At 37.3% G+C, this 20,022-nt stretch overlaps 1 protein-coding gene across 2 annotated transcripts in view; it reads right to left on the minus strand.

Moving 5' to 3' along the window:
• Positions 1–20,022, minus strand: part of Dgkb (diacylglycerol kinase beta) — a 705,005-nt gene that overhangs the window by 466,051 nt on the left and 218,932 nt on the right. For both annotated transcript variants that reach the window (XM_023709934.1, XM_023709933.1), the window contains exon 12: positions 14,848–14,946. In XM_023709934.1, the coding sequence (XP_023565702.1) occupies positions 14,848–14,946 (99 nt within the window). The remainder of the gene's footprint in view (positions 1–14,847; positions 14,947–20,022) is intronic.

Consider the following 20,022-nt stretch of genomic DNA (forward strand, 5'->3'; position numbering starts at 1 on the left):
TCTCCTTCAGGTATACTGAGTAGATAGTTATATTTTATATAAAATACTATATTGCTTGAGCTACATTTTAAAAATCTGATTTTAAAAATAACTTACTAGTAGATGAGAAATTTGATTCTTCTAGAATTCTGAAAATATTTCCTTTAAAATCTCTACCTGTAAATATTTTAGAAATGAAGCACTTCATGATATAACCTGTTTAATATCTTGCAGAAGTACAAAACTCATGATGTCACAAGCTTCAAAATTTCATAATCAAATGCTTCAAATGCCACCTTAGACACCAAACATGAAGATGATTTCACCTGTAGCAATACTGCTTCATCACGTACTCTCAACTGAAATTTATTAGTTTGGAGCCATAAAATTCAACTATTAATTATCAATGATTAAATGTGCCTCCTTGTGCCATATTTATCTTAACTTTTAGCCAATAGTAATTCCATGGCTAAATTTTCTTCTTGACTCAAGAAAAGACTGGTAACTGTGGAAGTCGCGAGGACCGGCAGGGTTATCCATCCACTCAGAAAATATTGGTTAATTGTTCAGGCTGTGTCAGAACAGAAAATTTTGGATAAAGAGATCAATCCTTTGATGTAGCTACTCGTAACAAGGGCAGCGTATTCAGAAGTCACAAAGCACAGTTTCATAGGACACTTTTTGGATTCAGATGTGGCTCTCTCAACAATGGGGAGCTGTGGGAATTGAGGAAGAAATTCATGGCATGAAGATCACTTAATTCTAGATGGGTCCAGGGAGAAAATGTTCATGGACACATTCAAAAGTGGTAGTTGAAGTCCTTGAACCAGAAGAGATAATTTAAGAAGATATAGCAAGATAAGATTAGAATGGAGAACATATATTAAAGATTGGCTGGAAGCCAGGAATTTAACAGCACTGGTAAAGCATGTATGGAGAAGAAAAATAAAAACTAGAAAAAATACAGTTGGTACACATTATAAATATACAAAATGATCAAAATATGTGGTGAATATTTTAATTTAAAAACTAATGGTAATACATAATGTATTTTTTTATTTTAGGGAAGGTCCTACAGGGTGTTCAGGGTCTTACTACTAGATCAGATTTATGGTGATCCACCTGTTTACAGCCTCCCAAGAGCTGGGATTACAGGAACGAACGCCACCATACCCAGTCTCCTTTTTTCAATTTATGTATTTGGTACAGGGTCCCACTATTTTACTCAGAGTCATGGTGATCCTCTTGTTTTCGGCCTCCCCAGTGCTGGGATTACAGGCATGCCCTACCACGCCTGGGCTCAGTTGCTGGCTCAGCACGCACTGGGGTTGGGGCCAGAGTCTGCGGAGCCCACAGGTCCCTGCACTTTCCAAAACAGGCGCTTAGTCCACTGAGCTATCTCACCGGCCTTACTAATGTATTGTTATTAATCCTCTTCGACAAGTCCCTGCACACTTCAAACATATTTATCACATCATTTTCCCCACTTCCTTGAGCCGCTCTGGAAGGGCGTTTTGTGAGTATCTGCGTAGGTCTGATGTGGGCACTGCTGCCATGCGCCACACAACACTCGTGAAGCACAGTGGCCTGTTTCTGCAGTAGCGTCCATCAGACCTGGCTTCACACAACATCTGAATCCTCCTTCAAGGCAAAATGACCACTAAAAGCAAACACATTCGACTAATTCAGGACCCCGAGGCAGCTGAGGAAGCACAACCTAAGACTGTCACACAAAATGCCTACCTAGCACTTCCGGCAGTGTCAAGGGCAGGACAATGAGTGTGCGCCAAGCAAGGGAGAGTACTTTCAGGGGGAATTAATAGCTTTGAGCATTTTATTCTATTTTTTAAATTTAAAAATTCTCTCTATGTCAATCACATCTTTATGAAGGGAGAGCATTCAGAAAGTGTCAAACACTACGAAGAATTATGAATTTTATACAATTTTCTGTACAGTAGAGTCACACCAGCAAGGTGAGCTGCTAGAGTAGGTTCCCTCCTGTGAAGTCTTATGTGCCACTGGGTCTTGGGAAACTGTCACTGTGGATAGTGCTATGGTGTGTATTGTTTATCTCCATCAATAGACTCCTTGCTTACAGATGCACGTGCTATTTGTGTTGAGTTTCATTGGCCCATATGTTTCATAGGAAAAAAGAGAACCCCATTTTCATGAAATTGTCACTTACATCTTTGTTTGCATTTAATAGTTTGTATTGGAAACTTTAAATGCTGTGGATTTATGTAGATTTCTAATACCGAAGATAGAAATAAATGCTTTTCGTATACTCTGTCTTGCCTTATGTCATATGGGGAATTAGAATTGTATTGTACTTTGTAATATTTTGTAAATATGACAATACAATAAGTAGTTACTGCTTGCAAAAAAGAATTATGGAAAATATAATAAAAACAAATATAATAAAATAAAGTCATACTTCAGAAAGGAGTAAATCCTGCTCATAGCCCAAAGCAGGCCCTCTGCTGGGGCGCCACAGTGGCTGCTCTGCGTGTGGACCACAGAGAGCTCACAGCCATGCCTAGTTCTCAAAGCTGCCTTCTTGCTCTCAGAGGCAGATTCATCCAGGCATGCCTACTTCCTGGAGGGATCATGACTGGTGAAGATGGACAAGGATAAGTTACATAAGAGTGGTCCCCAATCTTAAATTAAAAGAGTCTTGTGCTATGATTTTTGAACCAAAGCCCATCATGTCTTACACCAAGACTGAAGGAATTTTTATGTTCAGTCTCCATTCTTCCCTTCTTCATCTTATCTCTCTCTCCATCGAACATTGTTTCTGAAGAGCATGGCCTGTCTTCCCACTCACACAAAGCTGACTCCATGCTTCAGCACTTCTGCTTGTGAATCTAGCCTGAGGCTGAGCAATTGGATTCAGTACGGGTGGAAAGAGCAGATTAGGGTGAAGCTGCAGTTAGAAGTTACATTAATATGGGTGAAGTAGGAAGGAGGAGAAAAATTTCACACAGTGAGACTATGTACACACTTACATAATTTTGTAACTAGGAGACGAGGCAGACGAGAATCCAACCCAGGGGCTGGAGAGATAGCTCGGCTTTCTAAGCCCCTGCCTGGCAAGCGCAAGGACCTGGTTTTGATGCCCAATACTGCATGCTGGCCCCAGAAACCTGGAAGTGCCATGCATTGAAGCCAGGCATGGTGGCACATGCCTGTAATCCTATTGCTGGGTAGGCTGAGATACAAGGGTCACTACAAGCCCAAACCAAACCAAACCAAACCAAACCAAACAAACAAACAAACAAAAAGATAAAAAAAAATTTTTAAAAAATTCAACCCAGGTGAAAACACATGAAATTGTATTGTACATGAAAATGAAGAGCTGTTCTACTGATAGGGATTCTGTAACACACAATGAAGGCTAAAAATGACTTTTGCCCCCCAACGGATGACAACTCACCTGAATTCTTGCTCTAGTAAACTAGGGAATTAATATATTATAGAAAGTGGGACATGTGCCATGAAAGGAGAAAAATACATTTCTACATAATATACACCAAATCAGCATAAAAATGGGTTCCTCAGAACCCCCCAAAAGCCAACCTGACTACTGCAATGTAAATGAAAATGATTCGTACCTCAAGTGCAGGGATGGTTATTTTCCTGTCTCCCCTTTTCCTCCTTTCTGTTCTTTAAACTGTATGTACATAAAATATAGTTCAAATGAAAACTGAGGTCCATTTACAGTATAACATAAACAATGTAGCACTCTAGGGCTTCAGTGGGAAGTTGATCCCATACATTGTTAAATTTACATTAAAATTTCTGGAAGTTCTGCAGCTATCCCAGGGAACACCTTGCGGGGAATTCATGATCCAAATTTCATACATAAAAGGATCTGAGTTGTCTCTTATGCATAATACCCTGAAATTGAGTCTGAGTTGGATTTTCAAAATATGGAAAAAAGTAAGGTTTCTTTTGCCTGTCATTACTATGATGACAATTATGAATTGATCTATAATGAATATTAATTAAATGAATATTAAGTAATGACATTGATGAAACATTTAGTGAGACCTGACAATGTACTTTATCCTTACTCTTTCAACAAAAAAGAAAGAAAGAAAGAAAATTGCTTAGGTACAAACCATTGGTCAGTTGCTTAAAAAATTTCAAGGAAATAGGTTATTTTAGTAACCATGATTAAAGGTTAAGGAGGTAAATAAAAAGAAGAGTGAAGCAACCAAATTGATATAAAAACAAGCTCAGCGCAGCAAGATTCACCCTTAGGCTTTCCTCCTCCTCACCACACTGTACTTCTGGAAGTTGTGCAGCTATCGCAGGGAACACCTTGTGGGGAATTCATGATCCACATTTCAGAATCATAGATTTCACAAGCCTCTTCCCTCTTTTAATTGTATGAAGCTTAGCATAGGATTCATTACTTTAAAGTCTGGTTAGAGATAAGTGAAAGATGGAAAAAAAATATTGAAACCAGAGAGATCCCATAATACTATGCTGTGAAGAAGAGCTGCGCCGTACTTAACTCCCTTACAGAACTTCTGCCATTCTGAGTAATGATTTAGTTTAACACATGTTCTAGGGAGAGATTTCACATACACGATGCTATTTAAGACCTAATCACCATATTTACAATATAGAATTTAGAAATCTTCAACTTGTGGAAGAGTGAGTAAGAGCAGAGGAGAAGTTAATATGGCATATGGTCCTAGGAGGGTGCTACCCGGAGAGATCCCTCAGAGCGGCTTCAGTCCTAACACAACTTGGCCTCGTCGCAGCTGCATGAGGGAGAAGGGAGGAAGACCCGGGACTGTTGGAATCGGACCTGGAGAACGACTTTAGAACTTACACTTCCGAAAAGTTTTAGCTTCTCTGTGAACTAATAGGCTTCATTATTTACCACATTGGTACTTTTACAAACTCTATTCATTCTAAAAAATAGTGGGTTATTATACTATGAGAATATATTCCAGGAAGAACACACTACAATCAGCCCAAGAAAACATCATGCTCAATATAATTATGATTTTACATCAAAATACTTTCTGGTACTGAATGCCAATTTTATTAGATATTCTGATAGGATTCTCTATGAGATCTAATTGTCATCTGAAGTTAAATGAACAATTTATACTGCTGATTCCAAAACAAATTTTCTGCATTAGAATATATCTCAGTCACAATTTTTCTGATGCTTAGATGGATTTATACTACAGAAAAAAACTAAAAACTTATAAAATCTGACTCTTACAGGAAAAAAGTCTAGAATGACAAAAATAAGAGAAATTAGAAGCCATGTCTCATAGAGATATTCGCTAAGGCATTGCTGATAATAAAAGATTGCAAAGATATAAAGTGATTCATCTAAATTATTTACTCATGTATTGAGAATATGCTCTCATTACTAGTGATGTTCCACAGTACATAAAACATATAAATGCTCATTTATATTAATTTAAGTGTTAAGATACATGGTATGCTCAGTTTAATTATAAAAAATAATAAAACCTAAGTAGCAAATTTTACGTTTATGGACCTTGTGCTTGCCAGGCAGGTGCTTATGCCCCTGAGCTATATCCCTTGCCCCCAGACAGCAAATTTTAACAAGATCCTCTTTATAAATATTTTAAATATGCAACTATATAGGTATTAAGTATTTTCTTTGTTAAAAAACCATTTATGGTGTATGTAGTTATTTTATAAGAGGTTCAGTTGACATTTTCAGTGCCAGCACACTACTTAGAGTAGATGATATTGTCTGAGTACTTTCAACACACTAGGCCTAATTTTAAGCAATTTTCATAAATGAATGCATTCCATTTCTTTCTTAAAACAAAGTACAAGAAAAAATAATGTTAATGACTTATTTAACATGAAATTAGTGATGAGCTAGAATTCATATATTTGAGGTAAACTGTCAAGCAGCAGTTGAACCGAGTAACTCTTTTCTGCAATCTGGGAGCACCACTTTGCTTCTTAGTGATGCCTGTTCATTTTCATTTCCTGAATTATTTGGATGGAGGTAGATACCATCCCATGATACCTTATATGTGTTGCCAAGGTGAGTACTAATATGTGGTACTGCAATAATCCTTTCCCTGATGAGTAATGAGCTAAGTATGTATTCATTCATTTAGTATTTGTACATGAATGTCAATTCATAGCTAGGTCTTTCTCGTTTGTATTGGATTGCTTGCTTATTACTGACATATACAGATATTTTTATATTTTAGAAAAAATCCATTTATCATCATTCTAGAACTATTTGATGAATGTGACTTGCTGTCCGGATTCGTGGGCGAGCTCCGGTATGCAGTCTTCTGCGCTCTGGCTGTCCTTCTTCCCTGCTTATTTCCTTCTTGCTACTCTTCTGCACCGCATCTTTTTCTAAGACTTTGCACTAAGTCCTTTGGAAACACTGGCTCGACCACATTACCTTTTTCCTCTCTGAATCATTGCGCCTTACCAGCAAGGCTCCTGAGAATCGTGGTGGTCACTTTCTGTTTTCATCACTGGGTTTCTATCTCTAAGGCAAATCTCATGGATTTCTATTTAAACCATTGTTCTTTCATTCCCCACGTAAAATTCTCTCCACACTAGAGGCTCGTGAGAGCTACACTCTCTCCTCCACTCCTATTCATTGCAGTCATATAGCAACGCTTTCATCAAGATTCTGCAATTACCTTGGGTAGTATTAAGGATAATAATCAATCACACTGAGTTCTAACATATAATGAACTCCCTTGGGGGATTAGTGGGTCAACGGCTGGGCAGTGGATCTTACTATTTTATGGAAATTATCTATTCTGAAATAAAATCAAACCCTAATAATCTAGCTTTTCTATTATCTTCCCCCGAGTTCTCTTTGCCCATTCATATCAAAATCTTACATTATTACTCTCATATTATTTTGCTTCATGCTTCAAAATTATTTATTTTTAATCACACTGACAATAAAATTGTTTTTCTACAGCCTAAAAGTTGCCAAATCATCTTTAGTTTATTTTCCATAAAGAACACCTCCCTGACAAGAAATGACCATGTGCTCACTATTGCAGATTCTGCCTCAGCTGTCTCGCCAGCCTCACATTTACACATAAGCACTATAGGATGTTCTGAAGTTCCATGATTGCACAGGTAATTCACTTGTTGCTCTTTTGAATTGGAAAGAAGGAATGAAAGAAGAAGGAGCGGGCCAATAAGATAGTTCAGCTGTCTAAGTGCCTGCTTGTCAAGGGCAGAGACCCGGGTTTGGTCCCTCACACCACATGCCACACAGAGCCCGCCCCCAGGAGTGCTTAGCTGGTGAGTGCTTGCAATGCCGGCACTGGGGAGGCTAAACATGGGAGGATCACTGCACATCTGAGCTGCGTAGCAGGACGCTATACCCAATATGTAGGAAAAAAAGAAAAAGAAAAAGACAGATAAAGGGATAAGAAGGAAGCAAAGAAGGAAGAAATTAAAGCAGAAGGGATCTAGCCCTGCATCTATTGTGCACACTGTGTATCAATATTGATCTTAAAGACCCAGCAATTAGTATATGAATAGTGGATACTTACACAAGAGGCTATGACCACATATCTAAACAGTCAGAATATTAATATTACAGCATTCCTATGTTGTAATTTTCAACCCTAAAATACAGATATCAAAACATTACATAGTTAACACCTTTCTTTTATTTTTTTGAGAAGCAGGGATTGAACTCAGGACCTTGAGCTTGCCAGGGAAGTGCTTATTCTACTGAGCCATCTCCCCAGCCCCAACACCTTCCTTTTACAGAGTAAAATCTTTGCTTTTGAGTAGTAATAAAATAATGATTTTTATGCACAGTTAAATCTAAATTAAATTATGGAGCTAAATCTAATATAAATGGTCTACCTGCTTCATTTAAGTCTTCAAAAATAGAGTTTAAATGTAGTGTCTACATGATGCATTTCAATTTTTTTTTTTTTTTTTGGCTGATGGTGAAAGAATCAATTAAATGAAAGTTTCCCAACTAAAGAATCAGTGAAAAAAATATGTATACCTCTACAGAACTAATTTCTCTAAATAATACAAAGAGAGGCTGTTAGAGTTAAATATAGTTTTAGAGATGATAAAACTTATACTTTCTTCTATGAGATTACTCTAAGAATCTTTACAACCTACTTTATTGATTTCTGTGACCACAAATATATATATATATATATATATATATATATATTCAAAAGTCACTTGAGTACTGAGAATCTTAAAGTGGAGAGTGTTATAGTAAAGGGATTGGATAGCAATAAAAGTATGGTAGCGCATATAAGTAAATAACATGTACCTCAACATCAAATGAAAGATGGGCATAATTTCATTTTTTTTAGGTTATAAGCAGAATATATTTATTGAGGGAAATAAGTCTCCTGTCTAAGAGAGGGACAGGAAAGGGGCCCAAGCAGGTTGTCCCCAGGAAGATGGGTATAATTTTAACTCCAAGCTTCCAAAGTACAGAAAATAAAACATGACAGTCATGGCTTACACATTTCTAAGGATAACACACTAAGGTAAGAAGAAAGTGACTTCTGCAGATAACGCAGAACACACTCACCATACTTTTCACTGCAATGAAGGATTTCTTATGACTATTTTGTTAGAAGCCTTTCAATGCAGGTCAATATTGTTATAGTGAAGCTCATTTTAAATTAAGTGAAACTACAAGCGGCTAAAGAACAGAGTCCCTGTCTGTCTTGTGTTAGATGTATAATTTAGAACTCAAAAGAGGAGCTAGATTTCATGTGCTGAAATGTACGTGCTCAAAGTGAAACTATTATTATTTTACAATGTCACTTCATCTAAGATTGGAGAGCCAAGATTTCAGGATGGGGTCTGTAGCCAGAACCAAGAATGCATTGTAGTGCATTAATTACAAGGAGAAAATTTATTTTGACAGTTGATTGTGGTGAGTTAAAGGCTTTTTACCAAGTTTATTATCAAGAATCTTATACTGTGAATTTTGACTGAAAGTTATGACTCTGTTACCTTCTTCTATGTGATTGCTCTACATTTGCTTGCCAAACAAGACTGAAAAGAAAGCTTGCGTTTTAGATAGTTCTAGCTTCTCCTAAATATGGCAGTAAATAGACTACAAGTATAAAATTTTTTGCCAGTAAATTTTTCAAGGAAACTAGTATATGTAATGAAGCATGTTCATGGAAAAACCCTGCTATAAACCTCATGACGAGTGTATTTTAAGAAATATAAGCTCCTTACAGTACTGTAAAAATAGCCAATACACCAATTGCAACTGAAGAAAACAGTAATTATAACTGATGTGTGGAGGCATTGGTGATATTTTTCCATGGGATAGAGATTCTAGTTGCAGAATAGTGGATGTAGACCCATTTTGTGGCAATAGACATTATTATAACTGCCAACCTATAGAATCCATATAGGATGCTTATAAAAACCCTACCACATGTGATGAGGTTATGCTAATAGGGCACATATTAACAAGTGTGTATCCACTCAACAAGTAAACAAAAGTGAATAACAAGTGGTGGAGATGGACAGGAATCTGAGCAGAGTCATATAACTTTTTAAAATTTGGATAACTCTGGAGATATTCTAGAATATCAGTAGTAGTAGACTATTGTCATGGATTTTGACCTTGTGGGGTACTGTACTGTTATGACACAAAGTTATGTGAGTACCAGCCAGTAATTAGAGACACATACTAAGTTTATATTCCTTAGAAACTGATCTCGGAGTTTAGAGTCAAAGCTAAGGAAAAGCTTCATCAGTTGAGTATCAGATTTCTTTTCTCTTTCTTACGTATTTAGTTCAAGATCTACAGGGTCTACAGGGTCTCATTGCATGGATTGGACTCCTAGTGATTCTCCTGTTTTTAACCTCCCAAGCACTGGGATTACAGGATTTTTTCACCACGCCAGTCTCAATTGCTGTCTCAGCACACCCCCATGGGTGGGGCCAGCACTACACGCCAGGGATCAAACACCTTCACTGCGTTCTACCTAAGCAGATGCTTTAGTCTGCTGAGCTATCAGGCTGGCCCTTATATTTTCATTTTAGAATGTGGATAAAAAACCTCACAGGGGATGGAGGGAAAGACAAGTTCAGCAGGGCTGCTAACGGGATAGCCTTGGGAGAAAACTTGTAGGCACGGCATATGAGCAAGTGAGCACTAGAAAAAGACACAAGATCAAGAACATAAGAATAGGATTCCTCATGGATAATGTAGTAAGGCAAATGAAGAGTGTCAAATAATTCTTAGGTTTCTGCTTTGGAAAATTTGGAGTATGAAGGTGGCAGTCACTGAGGTAAAACAATTGGGATTGGATGTAAGAGTGGGGAATATAATCTCATGCATGGCTCTGAAGTGATGAGATTTGGTCTCTATGTTAGTCAAATTTACTGATGCTGGGACACAGCATTTGATGCCCACAATTTCAAGGAGGGAAGTTTTGATTTAACCCACAGTTTGAGGTGACTTAGTCAATGGTTTTCTGACTCCAAAAAAGGAGCTTTTTGGAAAGGGTTGGCAGGACAAAGATGCTTAGTATGTAGTGGCTGGGAAGCAGAGCTGGGGAACAACACTAAAAAGGAGGGGACAGCTACCCCACCTGGACCTCACACTGGGCCTCAGCGATCTCTGGGTCACACTCAGAAGTGCTACTCAAGTCCTCTGGGGGGTCCCTACACAATCAAGCCTAATTGCTACAAGTTGCAATTCTAGATTGCCATTTATTAACATGTGACATGAGGTAGCTTATTTCATTTATTTCCTCATATGTCAAACCTATATTAATTATATAATTTACTATAGAATTAAATGAGTCAATACATATCATCAATTACTGCAATAATCCCTTCTATATACTTATTTGTATTTCATTTACTGTTAGGATGTGATGTCATTAACCTTGGCTACAATAATCTTAGTATTGCAATCCGCAATGTATTGCTCCTAATAGCTCTTACGATATCACACTCTCTGTGTCCTCGCATTCCTAATCTCCTTGATCAAATTCCCCTCCCAGTTCTTAAAGTCCTTACTGTGCATGTGTTCTTTCCTTCCTGGCTTCTGTTATCATATCTGGCAGGAAAACACAATATCATTCTACTGTACTTATTCCCACTCTACTCCTACACTTGGAGTGTAACTGGAGAAATAAAACTGAATAACTAGAGCAAAAAAACTTAGCCAGGCTTATTGTTTGTTTGTTTGTTGTGTTTCCAAATACATTATCATTAACTACACCTGGCTGAGCATTATTCCTCAGCAGTCATACTTCCTCTCTTGACAACTCAGTTAGATCCTTTTCATATGAATGCTGCATAACTGCCTCCCAATTCTCAAGCTTCTTACAAGTTTTTTTTTTTTTTTTTTTTCAGAGCCAGGTATTGAACTCAGGCCCTTGCACTTGCCAAGGAAGCACTTATTCAGTTGAGCTATCTCCCCAGCCCTTCTCATAAGTTTTACAGGAGCTTCACTTTCAGTCAATGGTCCAACTCCCATTTCACTGAGAAAGTGTTTTATCTTCTTCTTATTGTTGCTTCCTCACAAAACAGATGGGTGTTTTCAGAATACAAGTCAATTATTTCCCTTCTCATTGAAATCCTTTAAAGGCTTCCTACTGAATTCAGAGTAAAAATAAATGTCTTATAATAGCCTACATTACTTCACATTATGTGAAAATCTTGGGACAATTTTGACTGTCTTTTCTGGATTTTCCCCTTGCATACTTATGTCTAACCACTAATCTGAATAACCTTCAAGATGGTCATGCCCCTTCTGTCTCAGAATCAAGTCCTGGCTCTCTAGTCTGGTTGTGAATCTCTGTCACTAGAGAGGCACTTGGTGACTTCTTCAGCCCCTCAGCTATTCACGCATTCTCCTTAGTGACCTCTGTCTAGAGCTGCTTTTATAATTGTAGTCACAGCATTTCTTCTTTTTATTTGGTCTAGCTGAAAATACATTCAGTTATATATATATATATATATATATATATATATATATCACTTAAATATTATTTAAAATATAAAAGGTAATTACTCTCAACTGAGCTCTTATACTAGGGCTCACAGATTTCCCCCAATCAAAATGTACTCATGCTCAATGTCACCTAACCAGACAGGTAGATACCAGAGCAGTTGAAAAGAACAGATTCCAGTCTACCTGTGTCTGTAAAATAAAGATGATCCTTTTGATATTCCACTTATAATAGTTACCTTCATAGTAACTTGGTATTATTAATAATCAGTCATATTTTATTTTTGTATTATATTCTTTTTTGTATCTTACAAAACCCACAATTGTGCTATTGCTCATTTGAAGCTCTTTGGTTTTCATCAGTATAAAGACATCCTTGATTCATGAATGCCAATAAGCCCCAATTAGATCTAAAACTAAACTTATGATCTTATCATTTGACGATATACATATACAAAGTGAAATAATTACTACAAATTAACATACCTCCTTATAAAGTTAACTTTTGTGTGTGTGTGTGCACGTGCGTGTGTGAATACCTACCTCTGTGTATGTTTGTCTCTGTGTGTGAGAGAGAGAGAGATCATTGCACCTGATATCTAGTCTCTTGACAAACTTCCAGCATTATAAACTATGGTAATTACTCTATATTCCTATATTTTAGCTCTGGATTTATTCATTCTATGCAAGTGTAACTTTGTACGCTTTGACCAGCATCTCACCTTCCTACATCTCTAACTCTCATCAGCCTTCACTGTATTCTTTGTTTCTATGCTTTCTGAAATAAGAAGGTACTAAATACAGTATCCATTTGGTTATTTATTGTCTATTTCTCCTCTGTAGGGAAAAAGTACCACAAAGGCAAAGATTCGGTGTTGTTGCCTCCTGTTTTCTTACAACCCATACTATTGTGTGGCAAATAACAGGCACTCAAAATTGATTGAAATGATTAATCAATTAATATCCCTTCCACAGTTTGTAGAAAAGCTATGTGGTCTATGAAGGAGGGGTATGATTACTACATTACTTAATAATACTATATTAGTCATATTGCACTTGAAACAAGCAGGGACATCTATATAGCAGCTTTGTACTTTTCAGATTAAAAGAAACATGATCTGAATATTAATTAGCATAGTAATAAGATCAACAAAACAAACTGGTTCCCACTGGGAAGAACGTTGTGTGTAAACCTGTCACACAGGAAGGTAGAACCCAGGGAAGCAAAAACATAAGCAGGTTGTCATTAAACCAAGAAGAGTTACAGGGAGAAAATATGCAGAGAAACAAAAAAGGACTTTCAGAATGTGCTATCGTGGGAGGAAGTGAGAGTCAGACTTTGCGGAGGATGAAACCACCCTTAGGAGTCAAGTACTTCAGAGTGGAGAACACACTGTCTAGCAAATTGGCGATGTTGAAATACAAATCTTGGTTAACACCAAAGAAAGAATTAATGATTAAAAATAATTCTTCACGTTCACAAGTGTCTAGAAATAGCATTGTAAGCTTTTGAAAGATTATTAGAAGACTATTAAAACACCAGCTATTTCCCTTAGATTCCCATAAAAGTAAGAAGCAAGAGGATAAAAAGAATCCATCTCATCCTTGAACACACAGTCAGATTGGCAACCGGCTGGATTCCCAAATGACTGGGCGCTTATGTCAGCAGTTGGGATGACACAACAAAATATTCAAAAGTTCAAATATGAGATCAAAGATGCATATAAACAAGTAAAACTACTGTAACTTAAGAGAAGAGTGAAATGCTGTAAAACTTCTGGAAGTCTTTTTTCATTAAAGCAACAACTTAAATGAATAAAAATGGTAGTAAGTGAACTGAAAATGTAAAGAAATTTCGTGCCGCTCATACTACATTTAATTAATTGTGTTTACTAAAGACTGCTTAACAAGTCTTCGATGAAGAAAGAGAATTTAGAATTAGTTTTACTATCCTCAGAAATATGGAGTCATTTTCTTTCCATTTATGTGGTTTCAGAAAATGAAGAGTTCTTAATAATATCTTTTTAAATAAAGGCATTATAAACACAATCAGTAGTTTACAGACAATTACAAATGAATCATAAGTGGGTACAAATTGAGTTATTTGATTAATTTCTGGATTGACCTTTACAAAAGTATTTGTCTAACATTTCTTATTTCTTACATTTTTAATAAAACAAGTGGAAGTTTTAGTCATTAAATTTCCAAATTGTTTAAAAAATAAGGAGCACATGATACATGTAAAATTGCTTCATACAATAAATTTCACTTTAGAAACCATTTGGATTTTTTTAAATGGATATTTTCTTTGGGTACACTTCCCCTCCTATCAAAGGTTGTGCTTTTCTGAGTTACTTTCCTCATGAATATTTCATTTCTATATTTATTGAATTAAGTCATTATTTTGCAGGTAGTTAAATTTATTGTTCAATAATTTTTAATTTAAAAAAATAGCTAATGTCAGTGCATAACGTTTTTCAAGGTTTGTGTCATCAGTTTTGGTAGCCTCTGACCTAAACAAGAGACCTCCACATAGCAGATATATAATGTGCATCCCCAGCAAAATTACCCATAAGAATAACTTCATTATTCTGGGAAGCTAGATCTATACAATATGTAAACTGTAGAAGGCTTCTGCCTATACAATTTCTGGTAAGTACTGCATGACTGAGTGATAAAACTTGAGTCAGCATACCTTACTAACATGTGTGCCGTGAAGCGAGGGTAAAGGAAATCCAACATCAGGGGTGTTTTGCTCTCAAGAACTGAGGTATCTTAGATGACTTTAGCTCTGTCTTGATTAACGGGAAGGAGCCCAAGAAGAGTTCAGTGGTGCAGGTTCCCAGTTAGTCATAGCATCCCCTAGTTGTGCCAGAATGACACGGAAAACTCACCAGTACCACTGGACAGATCGTTGTGGGTGGTAAAATATGGTCCTTCAGGGGTCCACAGTCACATTCGGGTTTTAGATGAGAAGCACACTTATTGTGCAGCTAGGAAAGAAGAGACATGGATGGTATCAAATTCTAATGATGAGAGCAAACACGGGGCAGATTCGATTTCCGCAGCGGTACAGCAGATACATTAAAAGTACATTAAAAATTACGACAGCAAATAAACATAAATAAAAGGGATTCACATTACACTTGCTCTCGTATATTTGTCTTAAATAATTAAGCAACTTTCATGACTCATGTTATGCATCTTCTAATTCTCAGAAAATTTTGTACTAAAAACCTGCTATAAATTTCACAACAAAGAAGCCTAACTTCTTTGGCATATACAAATTATCATTCACTTCTATCCTTTGCTTATTTGTTAGCATCATCTTGAAATCTCTGTACACTGTGGATGCTTTTTTTTTTTTTTTTTGACCCTCCTGTTCTCTCAAAGTCATTGCAAAGTGCACAGCTCAGTATGGGGCATAATTGATCCCATCATTAGTTTTAACTTTGTAATTCAATATGTAAATGTAACCAGAGATTCATCTCAGTAGGAGCAGGATATAAATAAAAGACGATGATTATGATGATAAAACTTCAACTTTATATTGTATTTATAAGCTCAACATTACATTGAGTGTATAACTATAAGAGACATATTTATTTCACAGTATGTATAAAGCCAAACCAATATTTTTATCAACATTGAACACAAATTTAAATTAAGATACTATATTATAATAAATAGTGATGTTTTTATTTATTTTTATTTTTTATTTGTTTTATTTTTGAGACAGGGATTCACCATGTAGCCAGGCTGATAGTTCTCCAGCCTCAGCTTCCAGAGTTTTAGAATTATAATGTATACCACTACACCTGGCTAAAAACTGATGCTTTTAAATAAATATGATACTTCTTACCAGAATAACACAAATTTGGTAAAATTATGATGACTTAAAATCACTAAAGGATTTCTCCCTTCTTGTTCAATGTCAACTAGATATGAAATATTCTACTTTAGAAAAATGGCACATTTTAATTTAGTAGGGTGTGGTGTCCAAACACAAAACAGCCACAGTTGCCTTCATTTGGCACTGAAAGCTGGGCCATGTAAGTCTAGCTTTATTAAACCACCATTTGGAGGAACTAATTAGCAAAGAATCCTAAGAGACTTGTATGAACCGATTTATTATTGACAATGGGTATGTACTGAGCCGTATTTGGGCCTAGCATGCTCTTGTCTCAGTAAGCCCCTGCTTCTGAGTTCAGGCTGTTTGTACTGTCCGGAGTACACACTCGTATAAATTGCATGAAGTAAAAGTATCTTTGCCCTTTTATTCATAATTAGCAGCTCCGCTTCACAGCAGCATATAAACTTCTCTATGACAGATTTTCTATCTTTCATCAGGCAATGCTAGTCCTTGTCAGGAGACAGGAAAGTTGAAAGAATAGAAACACTTGAATCTTCACACAGAATACAACAAAATGAACTCACACTCTTAATGGGCTGGTGAAAATGTGTAATTTCCTTACAAATAGTTTAAAGACATTGTTAGGCTATTGGACTTATTAATTGTCATAAAATAAACACTGCTTAGTTGGATTCAGAGGTAACAGGTTATTAAGTATTATGGAATGAAAGTAGCTACCCCCAAAAGATGTGCCCATGTCCTGATTCTTGGTAGCTATGAACATAACCTTTTTTGGAAGTAGTCTCTGTAGTTTAATGTATTCAAGCTAAAATGCATTAAGCCTGAGCCTAATCCAATGACTGACTAGTGTCCAGATAGGAAGAGAAAAATCTACGGACACTGAGACCACAAGAGTGCTGAGACCACCGAGGGGGAGATCTGAGTGACGTGGCCTTCAGCCAAGGAAGGCCAATGACTGTTGGCAACCACAGTCTGTTGCCAGGCAGGGCAGAGGGGGTCCTCCTTATGCTTTCAGAGCCAGCATGGGCTTCATGGAAGTTTTGTTTTAGAATTTCAGTCTCTAGAACTGTGAGAGAATATATTTCTATTGTTTTAAACTTGATACTTTCTGGATAGTAAAGTATAAACAAAGGTAGAATATGCTACTTTGCCACAAAGCCTTCAATAAAGAAAGTACAGATTCTGACATGCCTCAAAAGATAGAAAAATCCAAAGTGACCATGGCTATGTGCAGAATGGCAAAGGGTTGAAGTTTCATTCATTTACTCTATTTTTTGTTTGGCTTTTGATACAGGATCTGATGACACAGTTCAGACTCCTCATGGGCTCCTGTCTCATCCTCCCCAACACTGGGATTATAGGCATGTGCCACCACACCCGGTTACAGGGCCAGCACAGTATGCCTAGTGTTCTAGGGCTGGTACAGCATGCCAGTACCAGTGATTGAACTCGGGTCCTAGCACTTTCCAGGCAGGCGCTTAGATGGCCGAGCTGTCTCCCTAGCCCCATATTTCTACTCTTGACCACATACTAAGTTTAACAGGTGGAGGACTGGGGAAGGGAGCCCCAAGAGTCCACTGACTACTCAGTCCTCCAGCCCACAAGCCTCAGCCCTCTCCATAGCTTCATCCCTGGGTTTCCAACAGTAACAGATAGTTAACTCAATGACTGGCCTTTAGGATTGGAAGGAAAGAACTAAACAGAACATCATCCTATTGAGGAGGTGACCAGCATGGGAGTGAAGGTGGAACAGTTATGGGGGTTTGAGAGTCTCTGAGTGTAGGAAATGACAATCCCAGGGAATATTGCTGCAGAAGAGCCGATAGAAGCCAATGTGGAGTTCTCCAGTGTGATCGCCTCTCCGGCCCATGTCTCTGAGCTCCTTGTAGTCACCTGTGACAGTCTTGTGGAAGTGCTAGCAAAAGGAGGGGTCTATAAGGTCTGTAATCAGAGAAATAGTGATACACAGTGCAAGTATATTCTGCTGACCGAGTCTGTGTTATGTGATCTTATGTAGGGCAACCTTATGTTTCTGGTAAGCATGGAATCTGGCAGCTGGCATGCATATCCTGGTGACCACTGACTTCATGACATCGGTCGTAACAGGAAGTGGGAAGACTGAAGGCATCATGTTAGAAGTACCAAACATTTTATAAGATGTAAGATGAGTTTGTATGATAGGTCTGATTTCTGTGACAAATTGTTTACACATCCCTGTCCAAATATATATGAAAGCGAAAGAGACAATCCTAGCACTCTGGGAGACTGAGGCAGGAGGACTGGTATTTAAGTCTTGTCTGAACAACCTGGTGTCTTAGCAAAAATATGATCCTCAAAAAGAAGACTGGGGAAATAAATAGCTCAGTGTGAAGACCCCAAGTTCAATCTCTAATAAAAGCCTGTGGGAAAAGTCCTATATTGTTGGATTATTTTTCAAGAGGAAAGATATCATTTTTGCTGTGAACCTAAAAGTATTCCAACATATAAAGTATATTTAAAAGCATAAATATTGGGATACAAAAAATTTAAATTAATATTTTCAAGATTACTGGAAATAGTCTCTTTTCTAATCAGGTATGGTTTACATGGGGTGTTCTTTTGGACAAAAATCACTGAATTTTACTCTATGAATATAGATACTATTTTATGTGTACATTTTTTATTTTTTATTTATTTTTTTGACTTTTCATATACATATCATTAATAAGTGCCATTGAAGCACATATAGTTCCAAGACCAATACCAACTTGTTCCTTTTTGACATTAAAAAAATTCTATGATTTGCCATATGTTATTTGCTCTTATTTCCACAATAAAATGGTGTCATACATTCTATGAGTCTTATAATTTCAGCCAATATTTGTTTGAGCTAGTCCACCTCATAAAAACAAACAACTATGATGATAGTGAGGTGTTATTGAAAAATACAGTGAACGTTTAATGTTTTTAAAAATGACTATAGTAAAAGATACATCGCTATCATTTCACCTCAAGATATTCTTTCAAAAGCACTTGTCCTGTTGTTCTCCTCACTCTCTGCAACAATTCTGTCAGTCCTCTTTCAGAGGTCTTTAGTTACACTGCCATGACTTCTTTGGTGTCTTGAGTTAGTTCAGCTCTTGTGGCCCTCTTAACTTTGGGGAAAGCCAGAGGACCACCTTGCCAGATACACGCTGTGCCTGGGCTGGGACCAGTAGTAGGTCCCGCCGGTGCAGGGTAGCAGGAAGCTCTCCCACACACTCACCGGACCTGGGCTAAGACTGGGTCTGACAGTTTTTTATTAAAAACTAAAAGAACAGAAGCAAATATCCTTGACAATTGCAACCGATACTATGGGCTTAAAGTGGACTTCAAAACTTAGAAATTCGCATATGGATGGCTTTCTGGGGTGGAGCCAGCAGGAGATACTTAGGCTTAATTGCGGTCCAGATGCTGAGGGCCCTTGATGAAGTTAGCAGGGTTTTAATGGAGAATGGGAAACAGGGGCTTGGCCAATTCCTCTGATGGGCCAAGCAGCCCCTTCTGACACACTGTGACACAGCAAGTAGGGCTTCACCAGGTGTGTCCTCTGGACCTTGGACTTTTCAGATTGAAAGTAATATATTAATTTTCTTTATAAACTGTCCAGTTGCAGCCTTGTGTCCCAGTGGCAGAAAACATACAAAAATGCCTTGTCACCATGTATGTTCATGGGTAGGAACAGAAGAAATGTGTGCAGCTGAGCCCTCCTCAGCGTCCGTGAGGCCATGAGGCCTGGCCACTGTCTGTGTGCTTGCCCATGCTCTGAATTCATGAAAGAATGAACATAAAGATGCTCAAGAAGAGAGAGAAAGCCGGCCATCGGCACACCCTGCCTGGAGAGCGTGGTCAGCGGTGTGCAACACAGAGAGGAACTATAGCCTGCTTTTAAATTTAAAAAAAGTTCTCACTTTTTTTCTGTTTTGAAGACAGAAATATTTGATTGTGATTTTAATATGTCCAGAAATTCTTATTCTTCTTAAGAAATTTAGGCTCCTTAATTTCATAACATGAATTGGATTTTCTGTAAATGAATAAATCCTTGAAAATAATTTCAAAGTGTATGACAGCAACACCTTATTTAGAGCCAGATCTATGTTTGCCTATTGGAAAAATCTATTTTGAATTTGAAAGTAAAACAAGTGTGTGTGTGTGTGTGTGTGTGTGTGTGTGTGTG

The sequence above is a fragment of the Octodon degus genome, unplaced genomic scaffold (assembly GCF_000260255.1).
Source record: "Octodon degus isolate 3935 unplaced genomic scaffold, OctDeg1.0 scaffold00015, whole genome shotgun sequence".
Lineage (NCBI taxonomy): Eukaryota > Metazoa > Chordata > Mammalia > Rodentia > Octodontidae > Octodon > Octodon degus.